The 16,945-nt window shown below is 39.3% G+C and overlaps 1 protein-coding gene across 1 annotated transcript in view; it reads left to right on the top strand.

Annotated features, from left to right (window-relative positions):
• Window positions 1–16,945, top strand: part of SDK1 (sidekick cell adhesion molecule 1) — a 657,393-nt gene that overhangs the window by 371,206 nt on the left and 269,242 nt on the right. Inside the window, 1 exon segment of the mRNA XM_030578466.1 lies at window positions 14,372–14,505. Coding sequence (XP_030434326.1) covers window positions 14,372–14,505 — 134 coding nt within the window.

Consider the following 16,945-nt stretch of genomic DNA (forward strand, 5'->3'; position numbering starts at 1 on the left):
GCCAGCAGTGGAAACCCCAGAGCGATGGCGAGCTGAGCCGCTCAGCCCTCTGCCGTGTGCCATCAAAAATCGGCTTGCATGACACCTTTGGCACATGTGCCATAGGCTGCCAACCCCTGGTGTATCATGTCATTATACATCCCAATACCAAAAATGCTGTAGAGAGACCAAGTGGGTCAGGCATTATCTTTTATTGGACCAATTTCTGTTGGTGAAAGGAGACAAGCTTACACAGAGCTCTTCTTTATGGGTCCCCGGGCTTTCTATTTGACAAAGACTTGGTTATGAAGTATTACTAATTATATAGAAGTCATTACATAGAATGTCACAGACATCTTAGTGATTTGGTGGTCCTCTCCATTCCCAGAGCTCCCTGTATTCTGCTTCATAATAGACTTTTAAAAACACCATATGGTTGAAAATCACGTTTGCTTGCCATCTTGCTTACTAGATATCCTGCCTGTGTTTGAAATATGGAATTATTAGTTCATTTTAAATCTCTGTTAAAGTCCTATTTGTTTACTCGTCTGTATTTTACCCTTTGTTTTGTAGTTACTGGATTAAAGCACTCTGAGGTGCTTGCTTTGAGGGCACCATTCAAAGTAAAGTGAATGATGGACTGGCTTGAAAACAATAGTACAGAATAGGGACTTTCAGCAGAGAAACAGGGAATTTACAGGGACCAAGATAAATGTATCCATTACTGAATATGTATCTACATTAAATACAAAATTGTTCAATTCAAGAGATAGGGGGATTGTAGTTGGCAAAGTGTTGCAAAACCACTAGTTATTGGAAGACAAGTGTTTGAAATATAAATACACTGTGAGTGGGTGGGTGGGTATAATTAAAAAGATATTAAAGGAATTTTAAAATGAGCAGGCAAAAAAAAGTTGTCTTTAGCCTGCAGTCATAACAAAACTTCTGATAGTCAAACTGAAAGCAGAAGTAAGGAAAATTAAGACTAATAATAACATTTATATAATCCTTTACATCTTTGAAGTGCTATACAGACTAACAATTTCATCCCCAAAATACATTCCTGTGGTAAAGAAGTAATCAACCCCATTTTACTAAGGGCAGAACAAATACACAAAGAGGTTAAATACTTTGCCCAAGGCCATGTATCATTGGCAGTGCAAAAATTAGAACTCTGTCATTTTGGGCTCTGAGTCCTGTGCTCAGTCAATGTTGTGTCACACTAGTATGTATATTGATGGTGGACAAGTAGCAATATTTGTGCAAGCCCCCAGATTTGTACATAAATGATGAACATCAATAAATATTAAACTTTTTATACTCAATGGTTTAACTCAGTGTATTTACAGCAACAGCAGAAGTATTAGTCACAGCAAATTGCAGTTTTTTACAGTGATACCACCAGCTACTATATTGATCTTTAATTTAATGTCATAATAAAAATTTGTTTGAATAAATTGCTCTGTCATCACCCAGTACAACTGTACCTGTCCTACTTCACATCGAGCCCTGAGATTTTTAACACGTGACACTTGTTCCCTTTTAGCATTCTTGTTGTTGGTTTGGTTTTAGACGATATGGAGGAAAACTAGTGAAAATACTGGATTACTGGACTGACTTCCCTGGAGAATAAAGTCCTCGGGTACATCATAGGCTATAGCAGTACATACTTCTCTATGCCACCATATCTATTTGCCCTAATTTTTTTCTTGACCTATAGAGTTGAAGAGTTCCTGTCTTCATTCAGTTCTTCACTTGTTTGTTGAGATAGCCAGGACCAGTGCCAAATTTGGAAGTAGTTTTTGTGAAGTAGACATTTGTCTTCTGAGAGTCGAGGAAGAGTGAGGCTACTAGTTCACTTACTGATACCTTACATATAATAGCACCTTTTTTATCTTGAAGGATTCCAAAATGACATACAAATGACTGGATACTCCTTCTTCAATATGTAGTCACATCAGGAAGTGAGGTCTGCAGGCAGATTAATAAATTCATAGATTATAAAGCCAGAAGAGACCATTATGACCATCTAGTCTGACCTCCTGTATTACATAGGCATAGAATTTCCCTGAATTAACTCCTGTTTGAACTGGATCATATCTTAAAAATTTCCAGTAATCAAGAATCTACCACAACCCTTGATAAATTGAACCAAATGGTTAATTACACTCACTGTTAAAAACTTGCATCTTATTTCCAGTCTGAATTTGTCTAGTTTCAATTTCCAGCCATTGTTATACCTTCGTCTGCTAGACTGAAAAGCTCTCTATTACCAAATTTCAGTTGCCCATGTAGGTACTTATAGACTGTAATCAACTCATCCCTTAACCTTCTCATTTTTAAAATTATACAGACTGACCTCCTTGAATTTGTCACCATAAGGCATGTTTTTCAGTCATGGCAATTTCATCACTCTTTTCTGAACCCTCTCCAGGTTTTCAACATCCTTGTGCTTGAATTCCCCTGTTTATATATCCAGGGATCTCAGTAGCCTTTTGGCAACAGAATTGTATTGAGAGCTCATGTCCAGCTGATTATCCACCACAATACCCAAAGCCTTTTCAGAGTCACTGCTTCCCAGGATAGAGTTGCCCATCCTGTAAGTGTGGACAGTTGGCACAAAACAGTGCCCAACTTGATGTGTGGGTGTTGAGGGAGGAATGGATTTTAGCCAAGAAAATTGGGCAATACCTATTGGAAAGATATAGCTGAATTGTGTCTGTCAGGATTTGAACCTGTGCTTCCAAAAAGTCTGTATGCTTCAAATACGGTGGTACAAATGGTTAAAACCAAACATTCTTGAAAAGCCCTTGGTAAGATTCTGCTTTGAATTACACTGTGAAAACGGAAACCATGTGTTCAGGGGAGAGTTGCAGAAACAAATGTAAAATGGCAGCAACGATGCTAATGGCAGATGCAGAATTAGCAGTAAATAGACGTAGGGGCATCAAGATTAGCAATGTTATGGCACTTCTAAATTTATCTGCTAAATAAATTATTAGGGGGTTGAAGATTCACCTCTGTCATTGTTACTTAATCCATCATCTGTTCATTGTGATGCCCGGGGGCAAGTGGCATGCCATGGCTAATTTGTTTTTGTTCAATACAGTTCATTGTCATGGCTCACTTTTGTAATTATTTTCAAGAATAGCTATCAATGAAATAGTGCTAGAAACATATAAGCAGTGGTGCAAGTAGATTTTAATTCTTACTGCTATGCATAGATGACTCATGGAAGGGACACAAAGGGGGTCAGCAGCTAAAGAGGGGATATGTGACCTCCCCACATGACCCCCCCATGTGACTCCTCCCCACCCCACTCCCAGCCTGGGGCCCCAGTACTCTCCACATCCCTTCCCCATCCCTCTTTACCTGGAAGGGGGCTCTGTCCTGCTGCGCTGGATACCAATTCCTGAACCGCAGGGCTCTCCTGGGAACCACAGCAGTGCCACCAGGTCCTCTGGCGCAGCTGTATTGCCCATGTTCTTCCCTCAGCCTTGTCCTCGAGCAGGGCTGTACAAACCCCAGACAGGAGATGCAGCTGTGTGGAAGGGCTCGGGGCAGGGCTGGGGGTGGTACAGATGCGCCGGAGTAGCTGCTGGTGTTGGGTCACTGGGCGCCCCCATGTAGTGCTCCTTTTGCCAGTGTGGTTCCTGGGAGAGCCCTGCGGTTTTTAAGATATGTCTTTCTGGTACAGCGTACTGGCAATAAATATCTTAATGGTATGGCATGACTAACAATACCTGCTTACTTGCACCACTGCATATAAGACTCTTTCAGCAGGAGCTCTTTAAAACCAAACTACAAACCATAATAACGCTACATTATAGTGACCTCCTGTAGCAGAAAGGAGGTACTGTTTAATGACACCAAAAATATTCCTTTCACAATTGAGGAGGTAAAAAGTCAATGTGAAAAACAAACAGAGAACTCACTTTTATTCAGTACAAGAAAATACTTCATAGTGAGGCAATATTTACTTGTATTTGTATCTTAAAATTGGCCTGCCAAATCCCAAACTAATACAAATAGCCTCTTGCTCATCTTCAATGGAGTCAGTTAGCTTTATAGATCTGTGACCTGTGAATACTTCCCAGCAGCCAGTTTTGTTTAAATAATCCATTTATATTTAAGTATTTCCACTATTCCTCTCTCCAGTGGTTGCTAGGTATGTCCATAGCAACAGATAGTGATGTTTCAAGTGGAGTTCAATAGGTTGATTGTATGATGAACCAGATAGACAGCAGAAAACAGATATTCTGTTCACACACATACCTTGATTAGAGTAACAATTTTATAAAAGAAAAAAGACTTGAAAAGAAAACTGACCTTTTTCCAGAATTTTTGGCTTCCATTCTTGACGGTGTTTTCTAGTTTAGCTTTAAAGTTTGGGATGTGTTCTTATAGTTACACTGTTACAATAGTACATGCAGGAGAACAGTGATCACTGCACTGTGATTCAGTTAGATACCACTTGGGTGCTGTGATTCAGGCATAGCCAGTACAGGTACTGACGTCTGCTGCTCTGAGCTCCTGTTACTAAACAATTAAAATTAACTTAAAATTAACAAAAATTTCTTTTCTGGGGGGAGAGGGATGATTATGTCCCTTTAAAGAAGAACTAAAATCAGTGCAACCTTGAAGATAAAGAATATTTAAACAAAACCTAACTTATGTCGCTTGCCATTTTGTGTATTCATTAGTTTATTATAGAAGACATTTGCTGTGAATAGGAGGTTTCTCTTTCATTGCACAGCATCTCCTTCCCAATTCTGCAATGCTGTCGTCATCCTGTATTTAAGGTATCACTCTGTGATGTCCCTGAGGATGCTGCAGCTTCTTCACCCACTCTGTTTGCAGTGGGAAGGCAGCCCTGCCTCAGTTGTCTATTTCCCCACTTTTTAAAAGGTGGCTACACTCAATTTTATCTTGCCCCTCACTTTGCAAAAAAAAGGGCAGTATCTGGGGCACTAACTAATATAGGCATAACTTTAAAAATATATTTGAAATAAGTATTTTGGGAAGCACCTCCTGAGAACCCCCGTTCTCAAAGAAGAAATGTTGTAGTACCTCACAGAGAACACTTAGGGCTCCTTCCAGGCAGCAGCAGCAGCAGGGAGCAGGGAGAGTCTTTCGTTGTTGCCATCTCTCATGATTTTATCAAAGTCTTGCAATATTTGGTGGCTTTTTTAAAGCCGCAGTGCCTGGAATCATGTGATTACATGAGAATCTCAACTTTCAGGGTTTTTTTTAGAAAACCATCCTGGCTGTGAAGGAAAGCTTGAAAACATCTCCCAAGTGCATGCTAAGAATGTTTTTAAAAAACAAACAAAAAAATCCAACATGTATATTTTTAAGTCAATCCCCTAATGTATGGGGCCTTGTCTCATGTTTTTTGAGTGCTTGGGGTTCATAATACTGGGCTGTCAGTCCAGGAACCCCAGTCTCTAGAAATACTTAATAGGGAGTAGAAGGAAAGGAGCAGAAAGCACTGGAGATATAGGCATGATCAATATACCAAGAAGGCTCTGCTGTTTCACTAGTAACATTCCCTGTAAAACAGTACTGCCATGTGGAGTGGAGCTCATGATGGGTATTGGGGTAAGTGTAAGTCAAAGCAACACCCAGGGCTGTCTCTCTGATCCCCTTTCTGCTGAGGCAGTCAGAGCTGCCCAGCTTGAACTCTGCCTTTGGCAGGTTGGCCCCCTAGGCTAGAAGACAACCAGCTAAAAGGTCTTAAGGCATGTTAGCCTGCACTTCAGTGAGAGTTTTCAATTGTGTTAAACTAACTCAATTTTGCTAACAGGATTGGAAAAAAACACGCTCTTTATGCATCAACCCATCCTTGGGAGCCGAGCTGCAGGCTGGGGAGGGATATGTGCAAGCAGTGCCTCGAAGGAGTTTGTAACTCCCTTTATATCCTGTAGGAGGATAAAGATGAATGGCATAGGAGGGCAGCCAAGTATTGCCTGTCTTCTGTTGCCTTATCTCCTGTATTTTACAGGCTCTGTAAGAACAGAGATCAAACAATAGAACAACCAGTGGACAACCAGCTTCTATTTTCTTCCCAGATTATCTTGGTGGTCCCTAATGTGCACTAGAAAATTTGGGGGGAAAACAAACACTGTAAATGATTGGTATATTGCAGTTAACCCACTAGCTTACAGGTCTCTCTGTCCTCTGCGTGGGAAAGGTCTTAGGTATGCTGCGAAGGTGGAGGGACACAACTGTAAATACACTGCACAGGGTGTTGAACCAGCAAAAGGTCTTCACGTAATTTGTGGACAGAGACAGAGGCAGGACCAAGGCAGCCCTGTTACAGGTTACAGGGGGAAGGGGCTAAGTAGACTGACAAGTCTCCATCTCACTGTGTTTACAGCTAGTCAGTCCCCATTGGCCACTAGTATCCTATCAATGCCCATGCTGCTTTTGGTTCCCTTTCTTTACTGTAGGTCAACTAATTGGTTTTGTTTGGACCCTTTTGACTGAGTCTTGGGAAATGGCTGTTCCACCGTATATGTATGAATTGCATATTTCTTTTGTTAAGTGTGAAAGTAAAAAAGAGGATACGCTCTCTTTAAAAACAAATCTTCATGAAAAATCTTGACTGGCTACAAAAACCTTAGAAATAAAAAACCAGGCTGTCAGCTAATGACTGTCCAGCAGGCCTTTAAGCAGAAGTGTCCAGAAGGTAGAATTTAGTTTATGTTCTGTTTAGCACACTGCACGAATTGAGTTTCACAGTATTCAGTATGTGTTTTTGTGTATGTACTTAAGTACCTGAAATCTGAATATTTTGTTCCACTCAAGAATGAGATCTATCCAGGACCCCACATGCTCTTTTGCTACAGTTATGTTATAATATAGCCAACTTCATAATACTTTAGTCTAGGATTCAGTCCTGATGAAGGTGAGCTCTTAGTTTCATTTAAACATATTTTTTCTGTCATTAATAATTACCAAAAGTGGCAAGGAAATTTTGGAGGAAAACGTGATGAAATTCTTGCTCCACTGAAATTTGAAAAAAAATCCCATTGTCTTCAATGGAGCTAGGATTTATATATATTTATAGCCAGATAATGTATATTTATATATGATATTACTGCATATTTTCTGAGGCCAAAAATCCCTCTGGGAATCCTTTAGTAATTACATCATTATACTATAATCTCTGCATTTCTTAGTAAAATCATTGTTACTGGGGGGTATCAGGCTTTGTGGAGAAGGATCAACTCTGGTTACATGATATAAACAAAAGTTTTAAAAAGAAATACAGATTTTCTGGAATTAATGTCTTGTAAAGAGGGTTTTGATGTTTGCATTAGCTAGATGGTAGCATTAGAAAAGAGGCTTTATCAAAGGCCTTTTTTCTAAAATATTGCATTCTGGAGTTTGAACAGATGGCTGTGTTTTAAGCAGAGGCTGAATCAGGTTATTCTGTGGTTTTCGTTTTATTACTGCAATGATTTAGATTTCTAACATCTGTTTATCCACCAATCTGTTAACTAACAGTCTAACAAAATATGACTTTCTGAAAATTAGTCCCTTATATTAAAAAATACTGTTTCTTTCCAATAGTTTTTCTGTGCAAAGATCCAACAGTTTGGTAATCTGAAGATTTCTTTGGGATATTTGTTAAATATTTCCACCTATGAAAATCAGATAATTTATTTAGGTGCCTGAATGTAGTCTTAGGTGTGCTGATTTAGGTACTCACTGTTGAAAATGCTAGTTTGTATTTCTCAAGGCCTGATCCAAAACCATCAATGGGAGTTAAGCATTTAGGAGCTTTGGAAAATCCCATCAGGCACTTATTTGTGTCTTAAGGTGCCTAAATACCTTTATAAATCTGTCCCATTCTCCTTCTACCCTATGTTGAGCCTTTTGTCCTTCCATTCTGTCAGTCATATCCTTTGGCCAGGCAGTAAGTCAGAGACTCTGGGCTTGACTACATGGTACTTTAGTCTGTACCAGATGGGTGTACTTTTTAGGCCACACTAACATGTCATGCCCTAACTGACCTGTGTGAACTGTACTGGGGCACCGTAAAAGTTCCCTAGTGCATGTTAAAGTAGTTCTGTTTCAAACAGGACAGAAATTGTATTCAGCCAATGTTACACCAGCAATTTAATTGTAATATTTGGTCAGGTGTACCATCTGGGAGAAATGTACATTATTCTCCGTACAGGATCTGTTTCCTTTATCCTTCCACCTAGCTCTAGAGGTGTTTTCCAACTTCCTTTATTAATACATAACATTTCAAATGACCCCTTGATTTTTTTTCCCTACAACTAGTCAACCTCAAGGGTCATAGTGGCAACACCCTAGTTTGCATGTCAGTTGTCCCTTTCTAGAGATGTTAATTGAGTTAAATTCAGTCTCTCTTTCTCTCTCAAACAATAGTTGTATAGTTGCCTTATATAAGCTATGAATTACTAACAGATTAAAGTCCATCTGTAAGAGTTGTCAGCCTCAAATAGACTATTAAACAAACAGCCTGGAATCAGGTTTGTCCTTAGAATATTAATTGTGATGCTGAAATAATTAAAAAGTTGTCATTGAAAATGAAACAAAAAATAATTGTAATACAAATTTTAAGGCAACTTTAGTGTGAAGAGCCACCTCAGTGCAGCCAAAGATCAGGACATATGCTTCAAAGTGATTTAAAAACATTGATTAATGAATCTTCACAGTGTAGCTAATTAAGCCACCCAATGCAGACAGGCAGTTTAGCGCTTTCCAGATCCAGATCTGAACTCCTAAAGCTTGGGAGCTTCAGATCTTGCTATTCCCCTGTAGCCCCTCTCTAACAACTAAAAATTATTCAGTGAATTAAAACTGAACACTTTTACTTAAACATTTTTCAGAAAATAAATCAATAACTCAGCTTAGAATGTTTAAGATTAATTGGACACTTTAATTAAAAAGATATAAAATAATGTCTTCAATCATTTCTTATCTTATCTCCTGTTTTCCAACTCTTTGGGTACTCGTATTTCAATTTTTTCATGTTACTGTGATGATGTAATGCAGAGGTGGCCAACCTGTGGCGCTGGAGTCACATATGGCTCTTAAGAAGTTAATATGCAGCTCCTTGCATAGGCACTGACTCTGGGGCTGGAGCTACAGGTGCCAACTTTCCAATGTGCCGGGAGGTGCTCTACCCCTGGCTTTGCCACAGGCCCTGCCCCCTCCCCTGAGCCTGCAGTGCCCTTGCTCCTATCATAACCTAGTCCCAGATTTTGGACCTTAGCGTCCAAAATATGGGGGTTAGCATGAAAACCTCCAAGCTTAGTTACCAGCTTGGACCTGGTAAAGCTGCCACCACCCAAAAAATTAGAGTGTTTTGGGGCATTCTGGTCCCCCCAAAAACCTTCCTTGGGGACCCCAAGACCCAAATCCCTTGAGTCTCACAACAAAGGGAAATAAACCTTTTCCCTTCCCCCCTCCAGGTGTTCCTGGAGAGATACACAGAAGCAAACTCCGTGAATCTAAACAGAGGGAGTCCACCCTCTCTATTTCCAGTCCTGGAAACACAAGCACTTCCCTCTTCACCCAGAGGGAATGCAAAGTCAGGCTAGTAAATCTAACACACACAGATTTCCCCCTGACTTCTTCCTCCCACCAGTTCCCTGGTGAGCTGCAGACTCAATTCCCTGGAGTTCCCCACTAAAGAAAAACTCCAACAGGTCTTAAAAGAAAGCTTTATATAAAAAAGAAAGAAAAATACATAAAAATGGTCTCTCTGTATTAAGGTGACAAATACAGGGTCATTTGCTTAAAAGAATATTGAATAAACAGCCTTATTCAAAAAGAATACAATTCAAAGCACTCCAGCAACTGTAGACATGTAAATACAAAACAACAAACCATCTTTGTACTCACAGCTTGGAAACAGAAGATTAGAAAGCAGGAATTAGAAAAAATCACTCCTCATAGCCGAGAGAGTACAGGCAGAAGACCCCAGAACAAAGGACTCACACACAAAGTTCCCTCCACCCAGATTTGAAAAAGTCTTGTTTCCTGATTGGTCCTCTGGTCAGGTGTTTCAGATTACTTCTTTCCAAGTGAAAGAGACGTTAACCCTTAGCTATCTGTTTATGACAGCTCCCCCGCCCCAACCAAGCCTCCTGCACGCCACCAAACAGCTGATCAGGAGGTGCAGGGAGGGCGGGAGAAATGCTGATTGGTGGGTCTGCCAGTGAACGGGAGGCGCTGGGAGTGGGGGGTGGAGCTGATGGGGGGCTGCTAATGTGTTACTGCAACTCTTTGGCAATGTACATTGATAAATTCTAGCTCCTTCTCAGGCTCAGGTTGGCCACCCCTGATGTAATGTATAATGCTTGGCTATAGGGTAAGGATACTTTCCTGTACAAATTATATATTTATGTTCATATAGTCTTTTAAAAAGTCTTCTAAATTTCATCCATATATCTAAATTCACATAGACATTCTAATAAAGTTCATTTTGTATATTGCAATTTAGGAAATCCTTCATTTTTTTAAAAGATTCCATAGTAAATTTATCTTAAAATTTCCTTTGCCTTTCATTCCTGAACAGTTGCTATATGCTTTATTGTGCACTATCTTGGGAATTCCCAACTAATCACTTACAATAGTTAAATCAATAACAGCAAGGTAATTAAGCAGCACTCTTTCCAAAAGTGCTGCATCACCTATAAGGCTTTTGGCTACAACTGCAGCTGGTATTGGATCTGCCTGAAATGTATTCCAGCATTTAAAAATAATGTTCCTTATTGCGTATCCTTTTGGAATAACTACAGTAGGAACAAATATAATATGCATCATATTTAAAGATACTATCATTATTTAATAGAAAATTTCTTCTTTATCCTGTTTGCTTTATTAAATGCAGTATTGATTACATTTTAGCTCCTCATTCTGTAAAGCTATGAAACATTTTGATTCAATTTCCAAGCTAATACAGTTCCATTCAACATGGAAAAATTGACCCACAGGGATAATTTAATATATCTTTTTTAAATAAAAACTTTCAAAATGTGATGCTGTGGGCCAATTATGCAGCTGGTGTAGATTGGTGTAACTCAATTGAATGCAATGACATTGCTCCAAGTTACACCAGCTGAGGATCTGGCCTGCTGTCTTTATCAGAAAGGTGAGCTGTCAATCATTATGGGTATCTTTACAGATGTTTACTGTTATTTGTCTTCTGATTATAAAGTCAAAATGTCGTGGATAACATATAACAAACATAGCTCCTATTTAAACAATCTTTCCACAGTTATTTTGTTCCTCATTGTTCAAAATATAGGCTAGCATACAGCAGTTGGGAATACAAGTTCCTTCCATTGCTGTCCCTTTTATGAAGAAGAATATTTCTCCAAAAGTAAAATAATTGTGAGTTAATATTTATGAAACCAGACCATGCAAAAACACTATAAGAGGAAAACTCCCTACTGATCTATTGGAGCGAGAATAACTCAAAACATTCACATGCTATTTGAGTAATGTTAGTATATAAACTTTTCCCATCTAACATAATTAATCACTTACACCTGCAAATGTTCCTTTAACATATATGGAACAGAATGTATGTTTTGCATTTGTTCATAATTTTGTTACATAATCTATTATAAGAAAACTCCAGGTCCCTTGATGGTGCCTCGGATAATATTTCTAAAATGATAGGTTTCCCAAGGGGGTTCACTGAAAACATAATATTTTAGAGAGAACACGTTAGATGATACTGTTGGAAACTCAGCCTTGTATCCTTTAAAGACTTTTTTACGTTCTTGACTTTCTTAGTCAGTGGAACTAGTACCAATATATCAGGTTAAGCACATGCATACATCTCTGCAGATTCAGAGCCTCAGTTGTGCAATCTTTTTCTCTAATAGCATGTATTCGTTATGATAGGTTTCAGTAGTTAGTTCATTAGTGCCTTTGAAATATTGGGCGTGTGTTATGAGATAACCATTGATTAAAAAAACCCCATTCATTAACAATTTTAAAATCCCATTTCATATCTTTAGCAACTGCTCTTTTGCTAACAATTGCAGTATAATTCTCTAATTTATTTAAAGCTCTCTCCTAGAGCCAGTTTGCGTGGAGTGGGGAGGAGGCCACATTCCTCCATCAGCACCTGTATATACAACTTCTCAAAAAATCTGTGAAACTGTTAGTGCTAGGAGGTTTAGATTAAGATTTTTCTCTTAATATTCCCTCTAACTTCCTCAGTCTGTGAACCTTGTGAAGTAGTGAGATAGATATTATTATTCCAATGTTACAAGTGAGGAAATCAAGACACAAAAGGATGAAGTGATTTGGCCAACATAACAAAGGGTTCCATTCTACCACCCTTACTCATGCTGAATTATACCTTACACCGCAATGAGCCCCCATTAATTGAACTAGATTGTGCCTTACTCCCCTGTGCAGCTATGTAGGATAAGACCCTTCCACTCCCACTAAACATACACAACTGTGATGCTGCATAGGACCAGTCCAGATAGCAGTTCTAGCATAGTTGAAAGAGCAGAAGACTTTATGCATGATACTGCTTTACGACCAAGTGGACAGGGAGGATCAGAAAGAGAGCACAAATATGGATCTCCACCCATATGGGCTAGCCGGAACTGTTGGGGCATGCAGTGGGGATCAACAAAATTACTTCCCTCTGAGTCTGGGCAGAAATTGTGCCCCCAACCCATATTCAGGGCTATGATTTAAAGGTACACTTGAGCCTAGTGCAGTATTCAGAGTACTGTGACTATGGGTGGTAGATTTGGGCCCAATGTTAGGAGTTTCTTGCTTCAAGTCCTATATTGAGATCGCTAGATTGTGCATTTATCAAAGTCAGCATGAAAATGACTGCTGCCTGACCCACAACTCTGCCACTATAATGCTGTGGGGTTCCTTTTTAATTTTTATATAATCTTTGAACTTCTCATGTCCTACTGAACACTATCCCAGTGTTTCTCAACCTTTTTGATACCAGGGACCAGCTTGCTGCCTTCCTATAAACTGTGTCAGGGAGATCTCAGGGATTGGCACTGATCCACAGACTGGTCGTTGAGAAACACTGCCCTATCCACACTAGGACCTTATCATGTGGTCTTAATGGTTGCAACCCTGGAAATCCCCCCCAATGACCCAATTCTGAACACAAAGTTTAATCTTCTAGGTGGCAAAATATTGTGCTCCTATTAGATGGTTAAATCAGAGTTCCTCATCTTTTATAATTTGTGAATGTGGCATTCTGAATAGTTAATACTGCTGCCTTGCACCATTAGTGATAGCAGTGCTGGTGTTTGGTCTGTGTTGTCATTACAAGCCAGATAAGGAGAACTTAACTTGTGGAAAGGAACTGATTCAGTGGAGAGACTATATTTATTCCAAGCACTTAAATTTTTACATATTTTCCTAGATTTATATTTTGTCTTATAGAGTCAAAAGACTAAACAGCACATGTAAAATGCAAACAAACTGATCTTACTGCAGTACAAATGATTAGCACTGTCTTACAAGGGAGTGTATGAAGACAACCGTTATGTAGCAGCTCTAAGAAAGAGTAAATTATATTAGACCATGACATTTATTGACTCCCCTAGGACTACGCCACCACCAACTACAGAGTAGTGTTGTGCTTTCATACCTGGTTTAGATTAAATAGTTTTGCTCTTCACTCTCTCTGTATACACGATTCTTCAGCTGAGCATGTTAATTAGTCTCCTGCTCTTTTTGTATCTGTAACTGAAATAATTACACAGGCCATAAATATAGAATATTCTGTCTCCTGAAATTCTATTGCCTCTGATTTTTAACTGAACTGAGTGCTTTCATTCCCAGAGTGCTGATCTTCTCACTTTCTGAGGTTTTCAGTCAAACTGGGTTGGTAGCAAAATGATGTTTGCCAGGAGCATAGAACATGTGACCCGTATAGTTATGGTCAAACTCTTTGTCTCATCATTCTTAAATAACTATTTAACCTCGTTATCTCTAGCTTTGCTTGCTAGCACACATATATATACCTGCCCCTGGATATTTCCATTACATGCATCTGAGGAAGTGGGTATTCACCCACGAAAGCTCATGCTCCAAAACGTCTGTTAGTCTATAAGGTGCCACAGGATTCTTTGCTATTTAATTTTTATATATCATTTATTGTAGTCTTCTGTATGACTGGAAACATCTTAACTTAAAGAAGAGAAAAGGCTCAAACATCACAGACCCAAAAGCTCTTGAATTCTTCCTGTGGTTGTGTTTGAAGATAAAATCCTGCTGTTGAGTTCCACACATCTCTGTTTGAATGACCTTTGAATAGTGTGTAGTCCTGCCAGATTCTGTACAGCTTATCCTTAGTTAATATCATTGCTCCTGTTTTAACATGATCCTTTGTTTTCCTAAACAGAGCTATAACACTGGAGAATCAGTTGGTGATCCTTGCAGCAGAAGCAACAGATGCAGGAGGTTACTATGTCCAAGCAGTCAATGAAAAAAATGGAGAGAACAAGACGAGTCCATTTCTTTATCTGAGTGTAGCGAGTGAGTATTGAAATCTCACCAAATTTGCTTTGGTATTGAGGTCACTGAAAATGTTCCCAAAGATCGGCATGCTGAAAAGCATTTACTAGCAAAGTGATCCTGAAAGGCGCTAAGCTTCTCATGGGAGGTATGGAGCGCACTCAACTCCCAGTCAAGTCAGTGGGAGTCCAACATTAAATGGTTTTAGACAAGATCTGGGGTTTGGTATAGAGAGACCGCAGCCTGCTTGGTACCATGGCAAACACACCATTAATAATCCTTTTTAATGTTTTATTAAAGATTCAGAAAAGAAGAAAAAAGAGTTAAAGCATTTGAAAAATGTTAAGTAAGGCTTTCCTTTTATCAACATCCCTTGTTCGCTTTCCCTTTAGCTAGAGGGATTTTTAGAAGGAAACCCTGTGTTTTTGACAGTCTCTCAAATGGAATTAAAGATAATTACTATCCTTTTAGGGAAAAGAGGAGAAGTTAGTTGAAATGGCTAGACCTGCTGTTGTGTTACTGCTGTTAAAGTCCAATCCCATTTCCTAGAAGACAAACCAAGACATTAAGCCACAAAAGGGGAGAGAGAAGAACAGCAAGGATAGTAAATGCAGCCTTTGTCTTTGGTGTTGACACTCACAGCTGGAGAAACACAGGCATAGAACATGATCATATTAATCACTCTGAGACCTGGCAACTTGTACCAGTATTAGGCTATTTAGGGCATTGCAGTTAGCGGTTTCTTTGTAGCCTGGTGAGGAAATATCTCAGGATTAGGACTAAGAAGGCCTGTGGTCCCAAGAGATGATGGAGGTAGTTGTCAAGCTGTCTGGAGTAACTCAGGAGCATGAGTACCAACTTCAGGTTAGTCCGTTAAGAAGCAGGGCACACCCCCCAAATTGGTTGAGTTCTATACTTAGATTTCATCAACCATCCAGTGTGAACTCCTCAGGCACCACAACAGATTTAACAGGGAGTCACAGACAGTCCCCTTGGGAACTCCAGTTGATCTTACCACCTACATAAACTTGCCTTTGTGAAAAATAGTCCTTTGCATCAAAAATGGTTACTCCCTGTCCCAAAGGACCAGTCACTTACCCTAGGCATGATTTTAACATAGTTCTTGAGTTTTATCAGAAGGGCTTTTTGGTTGGACTAATTCATTCTTTTTGTCTCAACTTTTATACCTTTTCCCCTCAACATTTGTTGTAGGTTTTTGTGACATTTTATGATCTTTGACTCACTTTTCACAGATGAGCTCACAGTTAGGGTAAACTTATAGACCCAGTTATCACAACAGGTCCTTCTGAACAATCAACCAGTCGGTTTTGAACCATGCCGTACTAATCTGGGGATAAAGCTTGACCACTTTCTAGTCTTTCAACAACAATTGAGAAGGTGTATACTACTATCCAGTCATTGGGTCACACTGCTCCACAGGCTTAAGTAATGGGGGGGAGGGGCAAGAACTATCTCTGGCATACTTCTATGGTCTTTTATCTGTCCATCAATATTGCTTGTGTCTTGTCTTGGTTGAGTCTCAACTCACTGTTATCAACATCCTGAGGCTGGCCACACTCTGAAAAGGTTGGCATAGCATCATGTGGATTGGATGAAAAAGAGGAACAGAGCTTCGTGCAATCTGCATCGTGGTGATTGTGCAGCCCAAATTGCCGCACCGTATGCCCTATTTGCTTCACACATGTATTAAACAAAAAGGTGAAAACCAATGAGTAGTTTCACCAGCTGTGGAAATTTAAAGCTCAAGTCAAGTTCAATTTCCTCAGTTATTGTTTTCCCAACTTTGGACACCTGGAAAAAGTGCTGAATACCTACCTGCTGGAAGCTAAAGTGGCAAGTTGACCTCCCAAAAACTGAGGCACACAAAATAGATATAATTAAAAATGTAGCCTAGAGATCCAGTCCAGCTCCCTTTGAAGTCAGTGGAAATATTTCCGTTTTTTTCAAGGGTAATTGATCAGGTCTTAGATGACAAAGAAGCAGTTTATGAGCTCAGTGGTGAGCGCCATGGAAATATCTATAATAAATAAAACAGAAAAGGGAGAGAATTGTGGAAATAATAGAAAACATGCATGCAGGGCTAGTGACTGCTGGTCTTTTTGTTCTGAAGAGGTTTCATAGTCTTCTTATCTCATGAAAGCTAGAGTGAATTATGATTGTGTCCAACAGACAGCACGGTAAGAAAATGTCAATTATATGTCAAATGCAACCTGGACCAAGAAGTCATAGATTATTCATAAATTTAAAATGCCTTATCTTCACCTGAAAAACCTATTTACTGAACTAATAAGTCGTGATTTTTATAAACTATGTATCCCAGCTTCTGTGTAAATCAAGGAATTTTGGCTAGTAAAGCCTGGTAAATAGGAGTTTGAGTTCTGTTACTGTTTCTGTCACTTGACTTGCTGTGTAAGTTTGGGTAGATCATTTAAATGCTGAG

The sequence above is a fragment of the Gopherus evgoodei genome, chromosome 10, assembly GCF_007399415.2.
Source record: "Gopherus evgoodei ecotype Sinaloan lineage chromosome 10, rGopEvg1_v1.p, whole genome shotgun sequence".
Classification (NCBI taxonomy): domain Eukaryota; kingdom Metazoa; phylum Chordata; order Testudines; family Testudinidae; genus Gopherus; species Gopherus evgoodei.